The sequence below is a fragment of the Lycorma delicatula genome, chromosome 11, assembly GCF_047948215.1.
Source record: "Lycorma delicatula isolate Av1 chromosome 11, ASM4794821v1, whole genome shotgun sequence".
In the NCBI taxonomy this organism is placed as follows: domain Eukaryota; kingdom Metazoa; phylum Arthropoda; class Insecta; order Hemiptera; family Fulgoridae; genus Lycorma; species Lycorma delicatula.
Genome location: NC_134465.1, coordinates 20,808,282 through 20,835,371, shown reverse-complemented (window position 1 = coordinate 20,835,371; position 27,090 = coordinate 20,808,282). Strand labels below are relative to the sequence as shown.

The window sequence follows — 27,090 nt, the reverse complement described above, 5'->3', positions numbered from 1 at the left end:
CAAAATTAAATTATTTTTATTTACTAGAGAGAATTTGCAGATATTTTTAGATTTAAATGGTAGTTTCTTATTTAATTATTTATGAACGCAACTTGTTCATCCTTATTTTTTTTGTTCGTAAAGTACATAATGAATATTCTCATTATTTTTTTAAAAATTTAATATTTAATCCTTTTGTCCCGAAACGGTGCAGCAGATATAATTATGAATTCAGCACGTACGAGTAATATGTCAGAATTTAGGCTGAATCATTGTGTAACTTGTACGTGGAAGTTATTGTTTTATACGTGTAATAATGTACTGTAAGCTATCACTTGTCAGGCTCCGTGACATACCGATGATAAACAATTTGTTATTGATGTTTAATAATAATAAATAATATTAAGACTAAATAAAAGTGTTTTTTCTCAAACGGTTTGTGCTAAATGAAATTAGGTTAGAATCATCGTACTGTTATGTTTCGGTTTGCTGTATGCTTTTGCCTCTACTAATAAAGATAAATTTAAAATCATATTTAAATTTTTTATGAGATAATGTTTTATCTCTCGATAAAAATTGTTTTCCGCAGGTGATAAGTTTACAGTTCTATGAATGAAATTTAGAATTCCGTTGACATTCTATTATAGGTTTAATCAACTGAAATAGCTAATCTGTTACATATATAAAAATCGAATGATGTTTGCGAGTCTTTTACTTTTTCGCGCCAAAATTTTGCCTGAAAAGAACCTACGACTATTGCCGTTATAAAATGTTTCACCGTTCAAGATGGGGGCCGATTTAATACCTTACAGTAACAACCGGATTGTGTTCCTTGGCAGTATTCAACTTTACTGGAACCAAACCGTCGGTCAAATTGAATTCCAAGACCGCTTACCCTTTTTTGCCAGCCTCCGTGGCACGAGTGGTAGCGTCTCAGCTTTTCATCTGGAGGTCCTGGATTTGAATCCCTGTCAGGCATAGCATTTTCACGCACTACTTGTCATTCATCTCATCCTCTGAAGCAATAACTAACCGTGATCCCAGAACTTAAAAAAGACCGTTTACAGTATTTGAAATTAAATTTTCTACAAAAAAAGTCTTTTTTATTTTTCAATATCTGTTTTTATTATCAAGAAAAGTAGCTTTAAAGGTGTGACAGTGTTTTTTGGACCGATAAAATAATTCACCAGAGAAGCTTTACAAATAAGCGTGTATATGGGAATATGAAAATGGAGATTTGTAGCGTATGAAAAATGATGTACCTTACTGGGATTCAAACCCAGAACCTCGAGGTGAAGGGCTGAGATGCTACCACTCCACCGTGGAAACCAGCAGGGTGATACTGTATTCAAATTACGATGTTTAATTTATATATACTAAATTTTTGTGAATTTTAAGGTAGTTATTTTATTTTTTATTATTTTAAATATAAAATTAACTTTAAAAATCATCAAAAATTTGCAGTAAAAAGTTTTTAATTTTGACTTTTAGAAGTTTGTGTTTTTAGGTCAGATTTATTTTATTGTTTGTTTATTTTATCTTATTTTGTTTTTTTTTTATATTCGGTTTACAAAAAACATCGCTAGTATAAGTAAAAGCCGTTTACGTGAAACAAAAATTTAGTCGCGTGTAAGAATTGGACACTAAAAAAGATAGGAATTGAAAAATTGCTAAGATTGATAACAGATTATTATTTTACTGTGTTCATTTTAAATGAAATATTATAGTATTATTTAATTCTTGTAATTTTTATTAAAAAAAGGTGTACATTTATTGTTGCAGAACAAAATTATTGAGCGACACGGTTATCCGTGTGAAAGCCATGAAATTACTACTGAAGACGGATATATCTTGACTCTTCATCGTATCCCTTACGGTAAAACATTAAAAGAAAGAGCTGAAGTTAAACTTCCTCCTGTATTTTTACAACATGGTATACTTGGTTCTTCTGCTGATTTTATCATGAACGGACCAGATAAATCGTTACGTAAGTTATACGTTTGCTTTAATTGTTATTTTAAACGTAATATTATTACATTAGCTAATTTTAACTAGCTAAAAGAAGATTTTTTTGTTAAACTTAAATGTCTTTAAATTCTCTTTGTGTAAATTTATTTTTTACACGACTGCTAAAAAAAAAGTTCAATGTATTTAGGGTGTTTGTGTGTATGTTTGCACCATTGTAGCTGCTCAACGGTCGAACAGATTTAGATGTATGATTCTGCGTTGGAATCCTTATTTTTTTGGAAGTGTCTTAGGCTGTAAATATACTAATATATACTATGTACGTATAAATATATAATATTCATGGTAGTGGAAATTTGCCGGTTCAAAATACTGTGACTAAATGAACTGTGAACTGTGATCCTCTATCACTGTGTTAGCTGGGTTTGAAGTGAATGATTTAAATTAATCGAATAAAGAAAATTAAAAAAAAGAAAAACAGAATTAAATTGACGTTAAATAAAATGAAACTAAATAAATCTAAAAAAAAGTATGTTTCATAATAACGGGCTTTCCGTGCTGAGGCTAAGTGGTGAGATGATGCGAGCACTCGTGCGATGCTAAACCAATCATTACCATCAACTGATGACAAACGGTCTGTGTTTCTGGGGTGCTGTTTTGGGAGGTGCAATGTAGTGCTCCTATAATATCTCTGCAAACAATGGTTCAATTTTCAAAATTCAAACGGGGTATTTGTTAGTAGGTTGAAGGCTAATTTTTGCAAGCTTCAGGTAAGTAGATTAAGTATGCCGATTCTGTGACAAAGTCCCAGAATCGGCAATACTTCTGGGACAAGGTTAAAGGTCCCGTCGGTTCTAAGACAAGGTCAAAGGTCAAGGTAAAAAAAAATTGCTGACGTCACCATAAAAATAGCGGGGGAAAAATGCTGACGTCATTGTTTGTTTGAAAGTTATATCAATGACAAGGCTAACGGCTTTATGTAAAAACCCGCCAAATTCTACCGGTTTTTATTGCATTATTACTGTTCTACTAGTGTATACTCTGTTATTCTTCTTCTGTTTAATTTTTCTCGTCGCCATTTTTATTATTTAAGGTAAGTAAACGTTATTTTTAATAACTTAATATAAAATAATATTTTGTCTTTATATATGTAATTGTAAAATTTCCAAAAATATAATTAATGTTAATATATATATATATATATAGTACTAACACATTTAAAAATAATAGTGTGGTTTGTGTAATTCCGCCAATAATAATTATGGTTCTTAAACAAAATTTGTCTGTTTAATTCCAGTAAACAAAATTAATATCGATAAAGTGGTAAATGGATTCGTTTAAATATATATATATATATTATAGCCGTAATACTTTAATACTTATGAATTGTACAGTAATGTTATATAAAACTGTTTTTTATTCTGTATTTTCAGTTACTTGTTGATTTTAAAAAAACACACTATTTTATTTGATCGTTTAGGGTATAAAGTTCTACCAGAAATGATAACACTATTATTATTATTATTTAAGGTAAGTGAAACGAAATTTAAATAACTTAATATAAAATAATATTTTTATCTTTGTGTTAATATTATATATAGATAAAATAATTATTCATTGTAAAATAATAATAAAATTTTTGTCTTTGTGTTAATATTATTTATAAATAATATACTTATACATTTTAAAATAATTTCGACGTTTGATTAATTCCAGCATTAAGTAATAACTGCATATGTAATTGTAAAATTACCAAAATATATTAAATGTTAATAAATATGTTTAATTACAGTAATAATAATTATTCATCTTAAATAAAATTTTAATTCTAGCAATAAATGATAATTATGTATATTCATATATAAAGTTGTAAGTATTATGCTATAAGAAATAAAATGATGTTGCTTTTTCAGGTTTAGAAATAATCAAAACGGCTTGGTATTTTGGGATATATCTTTATATTCGGCAAAAATTTCATAAAGTAAGTACATTTTTACTTCTTGAATAAATTACTTAGGAGGAAATAAGATAATGATTTCACGTGTATTATAAATTATTTTCAGATGTCGCAAGAAATATTTCCTGATGAAGGTACCAACAACGACCTACATCTGCAGGAAATGTTTGAAAACCAATTATCTTCTCCTGCTCGTCCGCGAGCAAGGAGGTTAAGTTTTGGAAGTTCATTCAGACGGTTAGATTGGGCTTGTAGCGATTATGAAAGCACCCCTCTTATTACGAATTCGTCATTGTCAGATGCAGTATCGTCCGGTGTCACCGCTTGTTGAACCAAATTAGATCGTTCCTTCATCATCGTCATCGTCGCTGGATCCTGTTTATCTGACACGAGTTACGACGCAAATTACCATCGATAGATTCTATACAGAGGCAATTATTATTTTAATTAATCTAGATTAAATTAGTTAAAATAAATCTTTACAACAAATAAAAAAAAGTTTTTTTTTGTTTTTCAGGTTGAGAAAAAAAGTGATGCTTATTCGATTATTAGTAAGAATTTTAATATCGATATAGTTTCTCTATTCGAGGAGTAAAACCAGAGATTAGCCAAAAAAGTCTGAGAAAAGCTTGAAAAAGCCTGAAAACCCCCTGTGTAGCAGGTTGCATACCTGCTCCTTGTACTTACGTTTACAAATTGTTATTTATATATATATTTTAAAAATAAAATATAAAGCTTTGTATACATTTTAAATACAATGTAAAACTATATATATATTTTTAAATAAAATGTAAAACTATGTGTTTATTTTTTAATAAAATGTAAAATTATGTAATAATTTAAAAAATATATATATATTTATTGTAAATATTAAATGTAGTTTGTGTTAAAACGATTTCTATTATTTTCTTTTCCTAAAATTAAACATTGAATGAAAATATTTTAAATAAATATTTGATACTTGATGATGAATTAAGAATGTCTTGTCAATATTAGATTACAGTAAATTAAGATTTAAGGGGAACGCACATGAATTCTGAAGCAAAAACAGTACCTTCATTACAAAAAATTTGCATGGAGAACAGTGTTGCGAGAGCATGGAAATAATATAATGACATCTGAATTTGGTTTTCCATATGATTATCATGAATTTATACGATTTTTCGCAGAAGCGACTACTCCATCGATCAGGTTTACATATTGGAAATCGAAAAAATCTAATTACAAGAAAAAAGGATAGAGGCACTGTTTCAAACATACTTGAAGAAATGAATAATAAAAATCAGTATGTTGTTTCAATAAAATAAAGTAATTATTTTAAAAATAAAATTGGAAGTTGTTCCAATATTGCAGGTTGCATATTTGTTTCTTCTATTTACTTTAATAAATTATTGTTTGGTATAAATTTTAAATATAATGCAAAATATGTATGAATTAAAAATAAAATATAAAACAATGTATATGTATATATTTTAAATAAAAAATGTAAAACTATATATATATATATTAAATGTAAATATTTATTGTAAATATTAAAAGCAGTTTGTGTTAAAACGATTTGTGTTGTTTTCTTTTCCAAAATTAAACATTGAATGAGGATTATCAGTTTTATGTATAAAAAGTTGAAGGTAAATAAATAAACACACAGGTAATTGAATAATATTTAATTTCAAGATAATATAAAATACATAAGAATAAAAACTTAATAATTTAGATTTTATTTTTAGGATAGACGCGGTATTTGCTGATGAATTCGATGAACTATTTTAAAATGATATTGTAACACAATAGTCCGAAAAGTTCGTGGTCTTTCTTTCCGAATTTAATCATTTTTTTGAAGCATTCATTATATTCGTAGTAGTTTCCGTTCTCGAAAAAATAAAGTAAACCGTTGTTGAAACGTACCACTCCATCTATGTCTGCCGGTATTCCAGGGAACAGATTAGAAAGAAGATCTGTTCTAACTGTATTAAAAGAACATTCGTCTATCTCTAACACGTAGTCTTCGTTATAGATGAGATAAGTTTTCCTGTATACGTATTCACGATCCCGTTGATTTTACAGGGCTGAGCGATGTTAAAGTAAGAACACACATTCTTTGGATATCCCTCGTTCAGTTGCTGTGTATGGAGGTTGAACATATACAACTGACGGTCTGCAATAACCACCATATCTCCATTCGGTCGCTGGTACATTGCGTCCAACAACATATTCGATAACAACTGGCAGATTCAGTTTTAGAACTTCTGTTTTATTACGAAAGTAATTTCCCTTTTTTATAATCTCAATTATCGATAACGGAAATATTAAAAAAAAATTGATAACAAATGTCGCATTGATTTTATCTGACCTCCTGGAACAAAACCAATAATCCACGAATCGCTAGTGATATCGGACTCGGATTCAAGAGCAGTTTCTTTGTCGGTAGACTCAACTGTTTTCGCTGCGGCTAGATACTCTGAATCAGACTCAAACTCGGACGAAGATGGAGATGAAACCGTGAAGCTCATTGTTTCTTTATGCGTCTGCGATTAGTAATTTCCTGGAACAAATAACGTAAAACATTAGAAAACCGCTTAAATACTACGACTACAACTATGCGCGCGCATTCATCCGCTCGAATATTTCAACTCCGCACTCTGCGCATGCTACAGCATCCAACACGCGGGTAAAATAAAATCCCGTTTCTAACATATCAATACTAGGACGTTTTCTCGTCCATTCCTCGAATGTATTACGTAATAATATATCAAATACATCACTATTTAAAAAAAAAAAAAGTCATAAATCTCTTTGGCTGTTTTGCATTCAGGTCTACACTCGTAATGAATTAAACAGCCGTAAAGAAAAATAAATTCTAAATCGAAAACAAACCCGCATTCGACACATTAACATTTTTCTTCGAATTGATGAATATGTAATTTCTTCAAATTAGATTTCGAAAGAAGGCGGAATCTGTGACTCAGTACTGCAAACGGGAAAAACATTTTCCAATTCGATTCTCTTGATACGATTATTAATTGTATAGATTTCCAATTTGAATTGCAGCTCCTTTAATTTGTTTTAAAATGATGACAATCTCTCATCATATTCCGCGATTATATCTTTCTTAGTTTGTGGCATCGATTACAACTAAAAAACATAAATCGCATTAAAAAATGAATTTCAAAAATTACCGTATAAAAATATACCATACCTATTATTTAGATATCGTATTAGTATTTGAATGTAATTTCTATACATCATCAGCGAAACCATTAATTAACTGAAACGGAAAATGAAATAAAACTATAATTTATTCGTTTTAAAACAAATAAAATTTATTAAACAAAAAAAATTAACTTTTTACAAACTTTTCATCCGCGTATTTTTAATGTAAACAAAACCTCTTCTCTACAGAACGAACAATATCTACTGCCAATATATGTAGGGCTAGCAGTTTTAGAGTAGAGGAAAACTTTAATGTATTATTTTTACTATGATATAATGAGATGTAAATATAATAATAATAATATAGATTTATTATATATATATCTAGTTTGATGTCTGAAGCCGGAATAATGCCACTAGATTATAGAAGAGAGATCCTTTTGTTAAGATATGCAGCAAACGTATGGGCTTTCCCTGCTCATATAAATAATAAATTGTTTACGAATCATCCTATGGCTGCAGTATATGAACATCGTGCTACCTATTCCAGACCAACCGGAATTAGATACCACGAATTAAGAAGAAAATATGAAATTGCTATACCAGAGACACTAGCAATTTCTACTAGAGAAATACCGCCATGGCTCTTGCCAGCGGTAAATACAAGTTTGGATCTCTCTCAAGGAGAAATAAAAAAGAACCCAGCAGTGATCATCCAGCAGGAATTTTTAGCAACCGTCAGTAGTTACGAAGAACATATTAGAATTTATACTGACGGTTCTAAAACCGAACATGGTGTTGGATGCTCGATATATGTAAAAGAAGAAGCCCACTTTTGGAGACTGCCAGATGTGGCCAGTGTCTACACGGCAGAACTCACTGCAATTCAGCAAGCTCTTCGCTACACTGAACACTATTGCGAAGAGAGAGTGCTAATATGTTCCGATTCATTAAGTGCACTCGTCGCAATTCGGAACAAGAACATTAAGGATGTCCTAATTGCAAACATCCTGTCCATTTTATACGTACTAAAACAACGAGGACAGCGATGCGTATTTGTATGGACTGGAGGGCATGCTGGTATTACAGGTAATGAAATCGCAGACGAAGCTGCCAGAAAGGCAACAGTGTGCGATGACTTGGATGCATTTCCTGTAAGAGTGGCAGATGTTAAAAACCGTCTAACAAACATAGTAAGAAACAAGTGGAACGCTGAATGGAGGAGTTTAAATACAAAATTAAACTCAGTTAAAACTTCTCCTTACAAATGAAAAAGCGACTTTAAGTTGACTCGCCGTGAACAAGTAGCGGTGACCAGACTTAGAATCGGTCACACGCCATTAACAAATTTATATTTGTTAACCGGCGAAGTGAGACCAATGTGCGGTGTTTGTAATAAAACACTGACAATCAAGCATCTAATAGAAGAGTGTACCATATATGAGGACCTCAGAAAGAGGTTACGTCTTACAAATAATATTAGTGCTGATCTGGATAATGGAAATGAAGAAAATATAGTTGCATTTTTACACGACAGTGGACTTCTTAAAAGTCTATAAAATGGAAGTTTAAAGCTGTGGTAAAAGATACTCTAAGCGGTAGTTTTATATATACATATAAGGGAGTCTCGAAGCGTGGCACGTATAGTGACGGGAGGTAGCCCTCTTGCCTAGGCCATTTTGGCTCACCTGCATTCAAGAGCAGTGAGTCGGGGTGTGTCCGATGATGGCATGAGGGACCCTCAAGGGTGGATTGAGGGCGCGAGGCTATGGGTGTACCTCGTGCATGCCTATGGCCTGATGATATAAGAAGGATTCAACTGCCACGGCACCCTGGCACGACTGATATACTGCTCAACGGCGGTTCTGGTCGCCCCAAGGGTGCTTAAACAAACTATAAATGAGACGTCGTAGAAGAAAGAAAGAAAGATATGGTATTGATAAGTTTAATTTTAATTTTAATATCATGGTCTTTTGAGAACCTATCTCAAATTTTAATATTGGGGCCCTTTACACCAGTAAGTGTTTGTGATTGTCCTTGTCTTTTATGTTTTAATGTTTATCGTGAAGTTTGTGTTTTTAAATAAAATGGAAGGGCCCTTTACACCCTTACATATGACGATCCTGATGGAGATAATAATTTCTTTTAAAGAATGTGACGAGGGCTAATGACCTTAGCAGTCGATGCCCGTAAAAATTCAGTTAAAAAAAAAAAAAATAAAAAATAAATTGAATTAAAAAAACACCAATAAATCGAACTGAAAAAAGAAAACAAGGTTAGAAATAAAGGATTAAACATTGTCATGCAATGTTTAATTAAATAAAATAATGGGTGACTAATCAACTTTCAGACAGTTTTAATTGCATAGAAATTCTTATAATTGAGATGCTAATTGCCTGTTTTTTATTTTAAAATATACCAGTAGACCACCTCCTTGTGTTTAACCATCCACTCTGTTCTTGACAGAATAGACTTGCCTTGAAAGAATAGATTGTGGCATTTACTCGCTTAGGATACAAGAAAGAAATAATTGACCAACCTGCTGTTTTTTTGGTGATTCTGTTTCTTTAATTTACATGCTTAGGATTCTTCGATTTTGGAAAAACTGTTCTTTTATGATTTACTTTTCGACATTTTTATATATATTCAAGTTATACAAATTAAGAAAAATTGAATTTTAAACTACTTTCATTGAGTTTTTTATCATTTCAAATAGGTGTTCTTTCTTACTTTGTGCAAGACTGCTTTTTTTAGAATTTTTTTTGTTAAATTTGGATGTTTGATTAAAAAAAAATTGAATCAACTTTCATACTAACAAATTTTTTGGAATTTTGGTTTTGAGTTTCCTTCTGCGTTATAAATCTGGTACTTACAAGAACATTAGATGATTTAGCTTTTCATTTACATCAGAGATTGAAAATTGCATGTATGTTTATCAAAAAAGAGGGGTTTTACTTGCTTCATTCTATTAAAAAAATATAAAAAATATATATATAAAAAACAGTTCTATTTAATTCTAATATTCTTTTTTTTTGTAAAAATATGACTATATCTTGTTGTAAAGGTTTTTGTAACTCGGTTATTAATTTCTAAAACTTAGCCAGCATTTTCATTTTTTTTTTATTGAAATAATGAAATAACATTTATGTATACCATTTTCATTAAAATTCAGTACTTTAGATGGCTTTAAAATATAGGTATGATATAATCTGCTTAACAAACACAAATCTTGGATCAAATTGTAGCTTGTCATATAGAAAATCTTCATGAAAATGAATTGATATCATTGAATTAACCAGATGCAATTGGTTTTAAAACTTATTAACTTTCATTAATGTTCTATTTGAAAGGGACATTAAAATATTCATCTTATTATAATTCTTTAAAAATAACATTTATCATATCTATTTTGTGTATTTATGTATATATTTTTTTTATCCAGCATACCAATTATCTGACAGAGGTCATGATGTATGGCTTGGAAATTTTAGAGGAAACACATATTCCAGAGGTCATGTTTCTTTATTACCTGACAACGTTGCGTTTTGGAATTTCACGTAATTATCTATCTTATTCAATATATTATATAATATTATTAATTGGTTTACTTAGTTTGTAGCGTATGAACATCCTGTTTCGTTTTTTAAGTTTCTTAGAAGTATACATATTTTGTATTGAGAAGGACCAAACTTCTTTTAAAAATAAACAATATTTTGTCATTATACAGATACAACAGTTACATTTTTCTGGCATATAAACCGCAGATACATTTGGTAATGTCATACTTTAAGGGTGTGCAAATAGACTTGAGTTTAGTCAGTACATCTTGGCTGTTAACTTTTTGAGGGTTTTGGACATCAAACGTGGAAATTAAGCCGAATAGAGCATGCCTCAAACAGTACTCTCATCTGCTGTAAACTGTTCATCTTCGATCCAACTTAATTTCATTCTTTTTAGTTGTGTTTTTCTAAACTACCTTATTAAATAGAGGAAATGTCTGCCATAATAGAAGCTTATTTGTGTTCTGAATCCTTTCAAGAAGTGTATCTAACATTCACAGAAAATTTCAAAGAATATATTTTTGAAGTCAGTTCAAAACTGATTAAAAGAAGTACATCGCTTGTAAATATACTTGCTATAAAATAAATAGTTAATTAATGTATTTATGAAAGAAAAATATTTTTGTCATTTAAAATGAACAAGTTTATAAAAAGATTTCAAGTAATTTTAAATAAATGATAAATTTGATTCCAGTACAATATGTAAAATAAAATTTAATGAATGTATAAATTTATATTGGAAAAAAAGATATGTATCATTCAAGTATAGATTGTCTTAACATTTTATTAAAATATCAGAACACCTCTTTAGTGAAAAAAAGAAAATATTACAATTAACCTGAAAAATTGAGATATTTTGAATTCATAGAATTTTTTAGATAATTTAGAAGTAAATGTTGATAAAAGAAATAAATATTTTTTCAAAAAGTATTATTAAATAATACAAATTAAACCACTAGACATATTTCTCATAATAAATTGTATAATAGGTAAGATTATGCAAATAGGTAAGATTATTGGCAGTTCATTCTGGACCAAATAGTTGTCTACAGTTTTATTTATATTTTAAATTATAATGCAAGTACTTATTTTATTTATTTAAAAAAATTATATTTTAAGACTAATAAAGTATTTCAAATTTTACCTAAAGATGGTTCACTTGGTTGCCCTGACTGTCATGATTGAGCATTTATACAGTCATTGAGAATGACTGTTTAAAAATTTTTCATTATCTATCTTGCTTAACATAATATGAGTTCTGTTCAGAAAATAACCGAACATTTTTAATTACATGCCAATGTAATTGTGTTCTGCATATCCTCCTCTATAACCGCACATCTTGAATTGTTGATATCTTGTTTAGTTTTCGTGTTATTATTATTCGAGTGCAATGTGTTTTAAGTATTAGTAGCAATTTTTGTAATGTGTGATTTTCAGGAGCAACGATGCATCGTAAAATTTCTCGTGAAATTGTGGAAAAATTTCACAGAAATATTTCAACTTTTGAAACAAGCTTACAAAGATGATGCTCTGGATCATGTGCAATGGTTTCAACTATTTAAAAGTGGTCGTCAGTCGATTGAAGATGACCTTCGACCAGGAAGGCCTTCGAATGATGACACCTTCATTCAGAAAATCAGTGATCTGGTGCATGAAAATCGCCAATCAACTTAGAGAACTTGCAGAAGAGGTTAGTATTTTTGATTGGATCATACCGTGACATTTTGAAGCAAAATTTGTTCCTCGTTTGATGACCGAACAGCAGAAAGAAAATCAAGCGGACATTTGTCGGCAACTTCTTAAGCAAGCCAATAACGATGAAATATTGATGCAGAGGATCATAATGGGAGATGAAAGCGAGGATTATGGGGTCAACATCAAGAAAAAAGTTCAATCATCACAATGGATTGGCAAAGGATCTCCATGCCTCAAAAAAGTATGTCAGTCTTGATCTAATGTCAAAGTAATGCTCTCTGTTTTTTTCAATTTTAATGGAATTGTGCATTTTGAATTCTTGCCTCAAGGTGAAACAGTGAAATGTGCATACTATTAAGGTGTTTTACAATGGTTACATGAAAAAATCTGCAATAAGAGACCAGAGATGTGGCGAGACAACTCACAGTTCCTTCACCATAACAATGCGCCTGCACACTCGGCTTTGTCAATTCGACAGTTTTGTGCCAAAAATCAGATGACTGTCCTCCCTCAGCCTCCCTACTCGCTAATCCGTGGGATTTTTTTTACTTATTTTCAAAATTAAAATCAGTGATGAAAGGATGTTGTTTTGAGACTATTGATAACATTAAAGCATTTTAATTCATCTTGCTTAAAGACCACTTCAAATGAAAATATCCAGAACTGCTTTGCAGAGTGGAAGCACCACTAGGAAAAGTGTGTGAGTAGAGGATGGGAGTACTTTGAAGGGGACAAGGACCAAAATAATGTGTAAAATTATTAATAAAGATTAAAAAAATAAAGTTCGGTATTTTCTGAACAGAACTCGTGATTGAAAATTTATAGATTTTGGAATGATCATCCATGATGTTTTACGCCTAAGTTGAAGTTTGTATGCGGATGATTATAATCTCTTTATATAATGTCATATACAGTGGATTTAGGAATACCAGCCTTTAAACTGTGATCTTCAAGGTGGAGTGGTAGCTTCTCTGCCTTTCTGAAGACATTCTGGGTTTGAATCCTGGTCAGGCATGACATTTTTCATATGCTACAAAATTTCCCATTTCCATATTCCAAAGTACAAGCTTCGAGTTTCTGTGATGAATTAATTCAAGCCAGAAAAAACCTACAATGGAGGATTGTTGCTTGTTGGGCTTCGAATCCGAGATTGTCAAATATGAGAAAAAAAGTACTATGCTAATAGTTACTGAGGGTCAAGATCATCCTTTTTGTTACACACTCCTTTTTGTAATCCTTGATTCCTTTCCTTCTTCATTATTTTTGGTATTGTGGGTGCAAAGAACTTCTTCAATATTGTTTGTCTTCCTAAAGATTTGTCCTTTCATGTTAACATTGGTAAGAATGAAATCAACTTTTCAGGCTAACATTATATATATTCGTTAGGTTACATTAAATTACAAAGAAAATTTAAAGAAATAAATTTATGCATAAAGTTTAATTTTTTTATATTTACTAACTATTGCTCTATTGCTCTCTAGTGAGTCTATTGCTCTCTTAATGAGTACTTTTTTAAAATTTGTTTATTCATTAAAAAATTTATTTTTTTAAATAACATTAACGTTTGATAATCTGAGCTGGATGAGATGGGATTAAATGTTACATTAAAAAATCCATTAAGTATTATTTGTAAATTTCTACAGCTTTATTTGTCTTTAAAACCTGCTTTATCCAGGTTTCTCTTTGATTAGACAGAAGAAATTTGATCGGACTCTTTATCCACAATTGCCTTTTCTACTGTTAACCTCCAAAAGATTGTAAGCAACATGATGTAGTCATCCATCCAAAGCGATATAGGTTTTTTAAAAAAAATGTTAAATTATAATTGTATACTTTTTAAACAGGTTTCATGAAATGGGAATATATGATTTATCAAGAGCAATTGATTACATTTTAGAAGTGACTGAACATGAAAAATTATTCTACATCGGGCATAGTATGGGTACAACTACATTTATGGTGCTTTGCTCATCTAAACCGCAGTATAATGATAAAATAATCTTAATGATTGGTTTGGCTCCAGTTGCATTCTTAACTCATACCAAATCACCGATTCGGTATTTTTCACCTTATTCAAAGGAAATTGAGGTAATATTTTTGTACTTTACTTCTCTCTCATTTTCTGAATAAAACATTTATATAAAATAATCTGATTTACTGTGTATTCCTCAGGATGCCAGACTGGATTCTAAAAGTGAAGCTTCAATCAAACATATAGAAAAATAGCTGCTATTTTTTCTGTTACTTTCATTCTCTGAAATATTTGTTTAAAGTACATATCTAATGAGTAAACACAAAAATTATCCTGCGAGATATTAGAAAGATCTCGCATTTAAAATTTCAAAACATTTTTTGTGAAAGTAGTTCAAAATAATTCTATGTTTTTAATCTTAATTGCTACAATTTGTCACTAAAATGCATCCTCCTCTGTAAAGTCATAAAATACAATTTTGTCAAAAGAAGTCTGGAATCTCCAAACACCACTTCTAAATGAAAGTGAAAAATTGTTTCAAATAATATTTAATCTTTGTGCTATGAAAATATATTTTTAAAGTCCTTTTGATGTAAAAAAAAAAAAAAAATGCATTTCCAAATAGAGAACAGATTTAATCTTTTGTCCTACTGGTTTATTTTTGTTTTTTCATAAAATTCATCCTTAGCCAACAAATCCCAAAAATCTACCTGTACACTAAAAAAAGTCGGTTGACTGCTAAACAATTCAAATGAAGATAGTTCAAATTTCAAACAGTGTATGTAGTAGGTTAGTGGCAGGAAGCCAACTAACCTAAGGAAAAAATACAGGAAAAATAGAGCAAAAAGAAGAGAATCAGTATGTTTAATTTACTATACATCCTAATTCATTATAATTTGTCTTTAACATTACTTATACAAACAAGGCATCTTTTCGATTTTTTTTTTTTATTTTTTGATAAATAATTATAATTGATTTTGATTAATTTATTTCTATTCAGTAAACTTTTATTTAATATTTTCCTGTTATAAATTACTTTTTGCAGTTAAAATACAAGTTTTTCACGCTCCAATTATATTTCATATTTCTTTTCTATTACATAAGAAAGATATTACATATCTTTGTGCCAGTTCAAGCTTTCCTAAATAAATTATTGTTTCTAAGAAAAATAAGGGGACATTAAAAAATGGCTCAGTGAAAGGGGCTTGGTAGAATTAACTTTGAAAAATATTAAAGAGGTTATATTAGATTCACAGTAAAGGATTAGTGAAGGAGGATTTGCTAGAGCTCTGGTGTAAAATCCCAAGAAAGAAGTTGAAAAGGAAGCCCTCTCTCAAACAACTCTTTTAATAAAAAAAAGGCAAGTCTGTGTCTTTTCTCCCCATTCATGAAGCATTGCATAATGTGACAAAATAAGATTCCAGTGAAAAACAGAACTATTTAAGTAGAAAGGTCAGATAAGATATACTGTAGTATAAATGAATTATATATATAAAAAATATATAAATATAAATATATATGAATAAATTTTTTTTAAATTAATTTTTTGAATTCTATTTTCTGCTGTAAACATATACTAGTTAAGTTAATAATGATAAAAATCTAATAGTATTATGGACTTTGGTTAAATTAACTGTTTTTTAATGTTAACCAATTAATACAGTAATTAGATTATAAAAGAACCTACCTTATTAAATTGACGTGTTTTCTTATTTCGAAACTGATTTATTGATTTAATTTAGCGTTCTGGAAAACTATTGTTTATCTAATTTGGTTTTTTACGAAAGTGTCCCTGAACTGAAATGAGAGTATTGTTTTTTGTTTTTCATTCGTTACATTTTCCTTATAAAACATTAATAGGCATTGTTGTATGCGTACATCAGTGTATATATATATTTTTCAGTAACATTTTTATATTTTAAACTCTAATTTAAAATAATTTCAGGTTCTCTGACATCCTGATATATTAATGCTTTATCATTAATATTAAGCACCTTTACATCGATTCAGTTTGTTTTTATTTAATTTCTGTTCACATTGTACAAAATGATGTCTGTGAGCATATCCAGTTCATTGGATAACTAATGTGGTATGTTTGTATGTAAACTTAAAAAAGGGTTCATAAGGTTAATAACCTTATGATCAATTTTTTTTTTAAATAGTCAATATAATATTAAATGTATAATCATTATATAATTATTTATATATATATATTTTTTTAATTCAAATAATTCATTAACATATTGACTACTGTGCTAATAAAATTTAATATTAAATGAAATATAAACCACCAAAACACAGTAAATAGATAAATTAAACTTCCATATTACAAGAGTGGTTTAGAAAGTAATCTCCATTTGGCTATAAATAAAAATCCTGCATAGATAAAGGTATTTTATTATATACAACTTAAAACTACAGCTTTTAACTATTTTTCAACATAGTTGCCATTTAAATTCAAGCATTTGTCAAAATGCTTCACTAATTACCTTCTTATATCTCATAAAATTCAGTCGCCTGGGTACCTAGCCAACCTATCACAGCATTTTGAAGTTCGTCATCATTATCATCGAAGTGCTGCATCGCAAGCCATTTCTTCATGTGAGTGGAGAGAAAAATCACTTGGTGCCAAGTCTGGGCGGTAAGGTGGATGATCAAAAATGTCCCGATGAAATTAATTCAGAAGTTTTTGAGTTCTTTGAGCGCTATGAGGATGAGCGTTGTCATGCAAAAAAACAACACCGGGTGACAGTATACTGCGATGTTTGTTGTGATTGGCTCGCCTAAGCTTCTTCAAAGTTTCACAGTAGACTGCTTGCGTCTCAGCACTTTAATAACAAGACAAACTTCAAATGCTGTGAAACGTTGGCTAGGTATGCAGGTGGCTGAATTTTATGAAGTAAATTAGCGAAAAGCTATGTCAAATGCTTGAATTTAAATGGCAACTATGTTGAAAAATATTTAAAGGCTGTAGTTTTAAGTTGTATATATAAAGATTTTTATCTACGCGGGTTTTTTATTTATAGCCAGACGGAAGTAACTTTCCAATTTGCCCTCGCAATTCTAATCACTCATAGCCACAAAAAATTAATACGTATAAAAACATGATATTTAGAGCTAACATTATAAAAACACAATAAAAATAAATGCAGAAAAGGAATAGATGAAATAAAACAAATATAAATTATATAATTATATTAAAATACAACAGTAGGAAAACAGTACAAAGATTAATAATATTGTTTATCTAAAATATAATTACACAATTAAAATAATAGAAAAAATTACTAACATGTATGATAAAAATAAATATAAAAAAGCAAATGCATAAACCAAATAATCACATTATGAAATATTAAAAAAATAACAGTAATAAAAATAGTAGATAGGAATTAAGAGAAAAATTAAGTGCAAAAAATATAAAAGTATTTATATTAGTAAAACCAACAAATCATTTAAAAAAGATTTACAGAACATTACACAGCATAAAAAAAGAAAAAAAAGAAGAGGTTTATCTAATATATCTGATCATATATTAGAATATAAACATAGTATTAATAACTGTAAAAGTAATCTGGAGATCTTATAAATAGTAATGATAAAAAAATGAATGTACTCTAAAAGTATTACATTTATAAATATAAACAAAAATATAAAATGATGAACCATTAAATTACATTCAAAGATGATGATTTTATTATTAACATAATAAAATTAGTCAAATAGCTGGCAATAATGACAAATAAAACAAAGGAAAATACTACATTGCAAAGATTTAATCATTCCAGTATTTGACAGCAAAATTTGCATATACATTCTAAATACTTCAAAATTTCAGAACAAAGAACAATCTAAAATAAAAAATAAAGAAATTATAATGTAATTATAGAATTCGATACAAACTGAAGATGCAGGATGCTGTGAAAATCAATTCTTGGGAATTAATATGGTAAGATTAACTTATCTAATTACTGTGTTTTGATGGTTTATATTTGAAGATACATCATATATATCACATATATTTGAAGATATATATACACAGGTGATATTTAAGTATAGAAACAATTTCTACTGCATATCAGAGAGATATTTGGAGGCAGAAAAAAATGGGGTTCTATATGTTTAAAAAATCTGCATTATGGTGGATTTTTAATTTTCCTCTGTCTGGGATCTGTCATATTGAATTAAACTTAATTTTTTTTAAATAGGATGGTGACACATGATTTTGATTTAAATTTTACAATTGAAACAATGGTGAAACCCATTTTTCTGTTAATGGCTTCGTTATCAAGTTATAAGCATTCAGAGCAACAATAGGAAAAACATGTTAGGTAAAACATGTACATAGAAAACTATGTAAAATGTGCTGCATGAATAATCTTATTGCATTTTACATTCATAATGCATACAATAATAAACTTTAGACAGTGCTATAATATTGATAATAATAAACATTAACTAATAATTAATAACAAAAAATTAAACGCCTATATCAACTGATATTATTTTATATATAAAAATTAACTTCTGATGTTAATATCAGCTGATATTTGTTACTTATCATAAATGAACAAGGCAGCTGGAAATAACTACTTAAAAAATTATTACAAATTTAGTTGAATAAATCAGCTGTTAATTTACAACAGTGCAGTTTGTATTAGATTGAAATGCGACTTATTAAATCCTCATTTCACCTTTTTGCTTTCAACATAATTGCAATGATGAAATTTGATAGTGCTTGTAAAAATTAAGCTGTAGGCCTAGCGGTTCAATTTGTTTTTGTTGTAGAAAGTTTCATTATTAGTTTCTTCATTCGTTTATTTAGTTTTATTAAGTATTAAATCTTCAAATAACAATGACTTCTTTAAGTGAAACAGAAAAAAATATCTCTTTTGATGATGTACTGGTACGATGATAGAAATCGACCTTTACAAGAGGTGTGTGATTTATTTAATAATGGATTTTCAAACAGAGAACCGATAAGTAAATCGACTGTGATCAAGACAGTACAGCGATTTGAAGAAACCAGTACTGTAAAGAATCATCCTTGGACTGGTAGACCAAGAACTTTCACAACTGATGCAAAGTCATTAGATGTATTGTTGACCTTTAAAGACCCTTATTTATCGATTCGGAAAGCTGTTGTCCAACATAATATCTGTTATTTTTCAGTTAAAAAATTCATGAAACAAATAAATTTCACCCTTATAAGCTACACTTGGTGCAAGAACTTTTAGAAAATGATTTTTACCACTAAGTTAAGTATGCGATATAAATAAAAAATTAGACGTAGATGCAAATTTTTCTAATTCAATAATATTTACTGATGAAGTGACTTTTATGTTAAATAGCCATGAGAATAAGCAAGACTGTTGATATTGGAGTGATAATAATTCCAGATGAATGTTGGAAGCTCATATACAGCACCCTCAGAAAGTGAACGTCTGGGTGGGAATTGATGAGTCATTATATTATTGGGCTTTTTATTTTAGATGACAATCTTACAGGAGATGATTACTGCAACTTGTTAACCGATAGGATTTTACCAAATATCTTGAAATTGCTGTACAAAAATTAAATAATGTATGGTTTCAGCAAGATGGGACATTTCCTTGTTATTGTCTGGATAACAAATCGCTGGATAGGTCATAGAGGAGCCATAAAATGGCCAGCTAGGTCCCCAGACCTGTCATTACTTTTTTGGGACATTTGAAATCTGCTTTTTTGAATGATTTTTTTGGGGGGTACCTGAATTATAATGGTTACAAAACAAAACCCGTTGATATTGATGAATGAAAAGAAGAGTAATTGATGAATTTGCTCGTGCTTCGCCAGATATGAGATAACAAGTTATAAACATTTATTACTTGAGGTTAGCACATTGCCAAGCTGTAGAGGGGAAGCATTTTGAACATTTATTGTTGAATGGTATACTTTCAAAATTTATTTCATTAATAGTTTACGACTGAAAACATTTTTTTTTAATTTTAAAATAAATATTGTAATATTTAAAGTAAATAATATTAGTTGATATAGCCGTTTAATTTGTTGTGGTGTTAATTATTAGTTAAAGTTTATTTTTATCAATATTATAGCGCTGTTTAAAGATTATTATTGTATGCATTATGAATGTAAAATGCAATAAAATTGTTCGTGCAGCGCATTTTACCTAGGCTTATTGTTAACACAATTTTTCTGTCATTGCAACTCTGAATGCTTATAACTCAATAACAAAGGCATTAAAAGAAAAACAGGTTTCGTCATTGTTTTTCTTGTAAAATTTTAAATCAAAATCATGTGTCGTATGTCTACCTTCCTATTTAAAAGATTAAGTTTGATTCAATATGGCAGACAAAAATGCAAAATCTACCATAATGCCGATTTTTTTTTTTTTACTTTGTAAAACCCTATTTCTTTCTGCCTATAAATACCAGTATACATATTGTTCATTGTATTTTTTTTGTAGAAGAGTAAAGCACATCATATTTTTTTTAATAAAGTTTGTTTTATATTATAAAAAAAAATGTTACAATTATTAAAAAAAATGTATTAAATTTTTTGTTTGTATGAGTACAGTTACTTTCCAAATGGTTTGGCGATGGTGAATTTTTACCCAGAAATGCAGTTATTAATTTTATTTTAAAATATGGTTGCGAATTAAATTCATTTGAGAAGAAAATATGTGAAAATAATCTGTTTCTAATTGCTGGCTTCGATAAAGTGCAGTTTAATACTGTAAGTATAATATCATTTTACTGTTACTATTATTTTTATCTGCATTGGTTGCTTATAGGAGTGGTTGGATGTTTTTTTAAATCAGAGACTGCTTTTTTGCTCTTTAGTAACTTTTAAACAAAATTGCTTTTAAATGTCTGAAATTGGGTAATGTTTTTGAATTAGTTTTTACATGATTGATTTTTGATGCGAGATTATTATACAAATATTGCATCCAGCCATGCCAACGCAAGCATTCTTCCATGTGTGTGCAACACATATGTATCAACATTATTTATTGGGTAAAGCTTTTATTTTAACATTATAATTATTTCTTGTTACAATATTGGTTATTATATTGAAATGTTATTATATAACTTTTATAACACTTATTCAAAATGTGTAAGTGACCTTTTTAGGTATATTTCATAAGAAAGTTACCTATTGTAATTGGTACAATGATTTGACTTCCAGAAAATTTTGACATATCTTATCATTTCACATCTCCCAGACCCCAAAACCACCGTCAGCTCAAATGTTTATGTGTGCATTTCCGTAATTTTGTGTAATCACTTTCAAATTAATACATAAAATATAACGACCCAAAATCTTGGTCGAGTTCTTTGAAAAATTAATATGATCATATATAGAAATATTTGAGCCAAATTTAAAGAAAATCTTGAGTTATAAGGCCAAAAGCAGTGCCACACACACACATATATACGTACATTTTTTTTTTGGTAGTTGGACCATAAAACATAAAGATTTGGAAAAAACTTGATACCTTTTTTTGACATTATCACCATACTTTCCCCTTTAATGTAGATATTCTAGATATATTTGCTGGGAAAATAATATTATATTTTTTAGTTGACATGGGTTGTTCTCATCCAGTTTTTTTTGTTAATGATGAATGATTAAAAAATATATAAGGCTATATTAATTTCATATTGTATTTTATTTCAGTCATTAATTCCAGTTATTTTTGGTCATACTCCAGCTGGTACTTCAACTAAGACCTTAGCACACTATGCTCAGGAAATAATGTCAGGTATTTTGTTTTTCTTTTTCTTAGTTTATTTATATAATTAGATTTTATTCATATAATTAATTCTATCAAAATTTTAATAATGAAATTACGATCATATGACTTTTATTTCTTATGTTATAGTGTTGGGAAAATGACCAATTTTTCAATTATTATGAACAAGTGATAAGTGTAAGTTTTCACTAAGTTATGTTTTAGTTGTTTTGTTTGAAGGTCACATGTGCAAAGAAAATATTATCTGATTATGTAATATTATAATCACAGTCATTTTTCGCTCCAGATATGCAAGAAATCTTAAAATTCTATCTTATAAATCTGTAGTTTGGTCTGCATCCAAAACTAATCAAAATGATCAGCCTAACTTTAAAAAACTCAATATTAAAGGTTAAATTCAGAGGAGATATATCAGATGCATTTGAAGTAAAAATGGGATTGAGACAGGGAGATGGCTTATCCCCATTATTATTTAACTGCGCACTAGAATATATAATTAGAAAATGGAGAAAATAAAATCCGGAAAGAATAAAAATTGGAACAAAAATTAAAGTAAACTGCCTGGGTTTTGCAGACGATCTGGCCCTCCTCTCAAACAACATAAAAGAAGCTAGTACCCAAATAGAAACACTAGAACAACTTGCTGTAAAAGTAGGTTTGAAAATATCATACGAAAAAACTAAAATTATGGTCAGGGATCCACTATGCATTAATCATGTAAACGGAAACAAAGTGGAACTAGTGGGAAAATTTAAATACCTAGGAGATACCATAACACATAACATCAATGAGAAAATAAACTGGCAAGAAAGAACTGAGAAACTTAAAAAATCATTAATAACTACCCAAAACATATACAATAAAAAATGCCTATCGACAAAAACTAAAAAAAGACATTACCAAACAGTAATTCTTCCAGTCAATAAGCCAGCGAGACTATCTACGGACCATACAAAATTGGAGAAGTAGAAATGATTAAAAACATAGAAAGGAAGATAGTCAGAAAATGCATAAACAAGAAAAACATAGTAGAAGGACAGCAGAGGATAATCCCAAATGAAGAAGTATATAAATAATAACCCCGCTAACAAATTTCTTCAGGACAAAAAGAATTTCGTTCTTGAGGCACCTACTTAGAGCAGAAAACACCAGAATTGCAAACCAAATAATTAACTTTTACTGGGAAAGAACAACAAAACCGAAATGGATAAAGGAAGTTCGAAAAGATATGGAAGAGTTGAGCATCTCCAAACAAGATCTAATTACAAAATCTGGAAAATACGACAAACTAATTAAAACTAATATAACATTTGAACCTAAAATCAAAAAGAAATCCAACAGGGTGTATTCAGACGAGAACAGGCACCAAAGATCAGAACGCCTCAAAAAGATGTGGGCAAAAAGAAAAGAAGCAAGAATAAAACAACTCACACGATTTGAAAATAAGAAGAATCGATTACAAAATGAACTGCCCCAGAAATTGAACTAAAGTGATCCTATGAGATCGTAAAAGGACAAAAAAAATAATCTGTAGTTTCCTAGTCATTAATGAACAAATTCAAATCATTTTAGTTTACAAGGTGTTGCTAAAATAAAACTGGATTAATGCTATAAAAACCTTTATTTTTTATTCTTCACAATTTTAACATTATCCTCTTCAATACACTCTCCTCCTCTACTCCTCTATACCTACACTGCCCCATGCAAATTTTCCATTGGTCATAGCAGTGTTTGAAGTCATTTTCAGAAAGCATGTTGTTCCATGATCTTTCACAATTTCAACTCTCTCAAATATTGTTCCTTTCAGTGCTGATTTCACCTTGGGGAAAAGAACAATCACATGGAGCAAGGTTCGGTGAATAGGGTAGATGTTCCAACACAGGGATGCCATGCTTGGCCAAAAATGACTTGACAGACAAGATTTCTTTTGTTCAAATGTGAGATTCTTTGGCACTACTTTTGAACACACTTTTCTCATGTTAAAAGTTTTGTGCAAAATCTATCGAACAGATTCTTTGTCAGTTTTTATGGTTTCAGCAACTGCGCGAATACTCAACCAATGATCCTTTCAGATTAAAAAACTGATTTTTTCAATGTTTTCATTAATTTTTGACAAGGTAGGTCATCTTGGATGAAGACCATCTTCAATCTCTTCTCGTTCCTCTTTGAACCACTCAAAACCCTGAGTGCATGATGAACATTCAACACTGTATACTTTTTTTTAACAAAGAATGAGTTTCTGCAGTGGATTTTGTGAGTTTCACAAGAAATTTCACATTAAAACTCTTTTAAAACAATTAACATTTTTCCGGCAGATTGCAGATGCAAGGTCTGATATGAATGAAGGCCTCGGCCTGGCTAAGAGGTCTGCAGTTGACTTGATGGCAGGAATGAAGAGAGGGGATCTCATGTGATTTGGTCATGTGCTGTTTGTCTGTAGATTGATCAGTCTAGTTTTTTAGCCGCACCTTCTATTTGTTGTGGTCAATAGTGAAATTTATTCATATATTATAGATTTTTATCAGATTTCCTTAAGTAATAAAGTATGTACATTATTGTTTAGATCAGCTGTAATCTGACCACTTATGCATGCTTAAGAAGTAATTATCAGGTCTATATTTCTTTACAATGTCTGTCGCATTCCAAAAACTTAAGTCAAGCAATAAAATTATATTCATATTTTCACTCGGTTATTAAATAACTCATTACTCACAAAATCAACAAAATTCACAGTAAATTTCTGTCTATCCAAATTTCCTTAACTATTTGATTTGTATTTTGAAAATGATTTAATTTTAGAATCATAATTTTTACAATATTGTGCTAAATTTTATCAATAAGAATGTAATGTCCCCTAAAAAATGGGAACCTTTGAACTGCTGCTGTGCATCTTCCAAACTATTGTCGATTTTGTAAAACATATTTACGGTGAAAGCATGCTGTTGACCATTCACTGCTCCATAATGACTTGAGTGGAAAGGTTGCCTCTGAAAAAATTGCAACCACTAGTATATGGCTGCCATTATTCATTTCAAATGTTCCTGGTATTTGTGTCACCTTGTACAGTCGTCAGGGTAACAAAGAGAAGTAGGTTGTATATTCCCCACTTCCCACTAAACTATTCATTATTCACACTTAGGAGTTTATTCCTTAATAGGAGTGGGCTCTCTTGAAATGATCATATGTTAATTTATTTGTTAAAAGTTTCATCGTTTGTGTTTAGGGAATTGCCTTAAAATTTAGCATTTATAGATTTAAAATAAATTTATTTCTGTTACATTCAGCTATTTGTTATGCATGAATTCTGATTCTTGTGCCTTACAAGTTACAATAAAATTATAAAGTTATAATTGTAATTATTATATCTACTATTTTAAAAAAGATATTAAAAATCATTATGAATATAAACAGAATATTTTCAAATTAGTCCATATTTCATAAGCTGAATTTTTCCCAGTATTCTAACTTTGTAATCTTGAAACATTTGCCTTAATCTATTTCAAAGAAGGACCATGGTTTCCATTGTACAGTATTAGATGTTTTCATAGTCATCTCATAAACGCTAATGAATAAATAAAAAAGTCCTACATGTAACTCTCAAGGGATAAAAAATTATACATCAAATTAACTACCTAGGTAAAAACCCTTCCAAAAAGATTTAAATGTCTGTTTCTGAATTTTGTTTAAGGAATTTGTTTTATAATATAGCAAAGCACTAATTTTCAAATGGGGGTGTACAGATAAGTGATATTTGCTGGTTATTAAAACTATATAAATAAATAATTTATGAATTAATTAAATAAGTAGTTATATTTAAGTAGTTATTTAAGTTATATTTAGTAATGTTTGTGATTTCATATGTTATGTAAAGAAATGCAATAATTAGTATTAGTGTGTAATAATTATTGTATATTACAAAACCAAATTAGAATCCTAATTAGCAATTGAATGTTTCAGAAGGTTTGAAAATTCCCTATACCGTTTATCAGAATTCCATATTCCGATTTTATCTCAGATATGGTCTTCTATACTGTACTGTAAATACATTTTCTAACTGAAAAGTTCACTGGTACAGCTTTAAATATTTTTTTTTAATAATGATGACATCATAAATCATGAGTCATCATTATACAATTACTGTATTGTAGAGTTTTAGTTTTTCTTTTCTAAATTTGGTCCTTAATTTATTGTGTATGTGTCTGTGGCTTGGCTGTTTCTTTGTACTCAACGGTTATGTATTAAATTTTGTGTAGTTTAATTTACGGTTTAATTATTTCATTTATCCAGTTCCGTATTTAGTGTGATTTTTTACCGGGGAGTTTCTAAACATTTTCAGTTGTTTATAATTACTATTCAGATTTCCTAAATTAAACTGTAATTTTTGTTGTAAGTCGTAGTTTTACATGTTATTCTTTCTGTTAATGTTTTTTATACCTTAAGAATGTGAGGGATTAAACACAAACAATAATCTTGAAATAAATTCTAAAAAGGAGATATATGTAACATATATGACGTATATGTAAAACGTTTGTTGTTTTGGAAGTTTGAATTTAGGCTGAATTGCTGGTGATATTTTTGGGTTTAAAATGAGTGAAGACTGGTTCGATAAGTTCAAGAAAAAAGTTTATTTACATAATTTAAATTAAACTAGAGGTAAATCAGCTAATAGGTATACTAAAATGAGCTCTGTTTTTTATACTGTTAGCTCCTGATAATAATCAAATTCTGTTTTAAGTCATATTCTTTACTTGTACATCAATTGCTTTATGATCATTACAGTTAATTTTTAGAAGTAATTAATTATTAATGAAACAATAGCTTTTTAAGAGGGTTAAAATTAATAATATTTAACCTTCTGAATTATGGAAGATAATCCCTAACCAAAGATTTCTTCTTTGTCCATTGTTTTCACCTGCCCTGTAGAATAAGTCTAAGAATATGTGGTTGTAGGGTCTGAACAAGACTGTAAACTATTCTAAACAGAGACAGTTTCTCTGTGGGTTGATCTTCTCTTTCTTCTATCTTTATCCATTCCTTAAATCTCCACTTTTTCTTC

The 27,090-nt window shown here is 29.3% G+C and overlaps 1 protein-coding gene and 1 long non-coding RNA gene across 3 annotated transcripts in view; both read left to right on the top strand.

The window, feature by feature from the left end:
* The window catches only part of LOC142332477 (uncharacterized), a 145,418-nt gene that overhangs the window by 10,332 nt on the left and 107,996 nt on the right, over positions 1 to 27,090 (top strand). Inside the window, exons 2-6 of the mRNA XM_075378927.1 lie at positions 1,762 to 1,966; positions 10,494 to 10,608; positions 14,151 to 14,394; positions 20,855 to 21,013; positions 21,959 to 22,043. Coding sequence (XP_075235042.1) covers positions 1,762 to 1,966; positions 10,494 to 10,608; positions 14,151 to 14,394; positions 20,855 to 21,013; positions 21,959 to 22,043 — 808 coding nt within the window. The remainder of the gene's footprint in view (positions 1 to 1,761; positions 1,967 to 10,493; positions 10,609 to 14,150; positions 14,395 to 20,854; positions 21,014 to 21,958; positions 22,044 to 27,090) is intronic.
* Positions 3,263 to 5,064, top strand: LOC142332482 (uncharacterized). 2 transcript variants are annotated; one of them, XR_012758309.1, is made up of 4 exons: positions 3,360 to 3,474; positions 3,858 to 3,925; positions 4,008 to 4,332; positions 4,419 to 5,064. It is a non-coding gene; the product is annotated as an uncharacterized LOC142332482 (long non-coding RNA). The 2 variants fall into 2 exon arrangements; XR_012758308.1 differs by lacking the exon at positions 4,008 to 4,332 and having other exon boundaries at positions 3,263 to 3,474.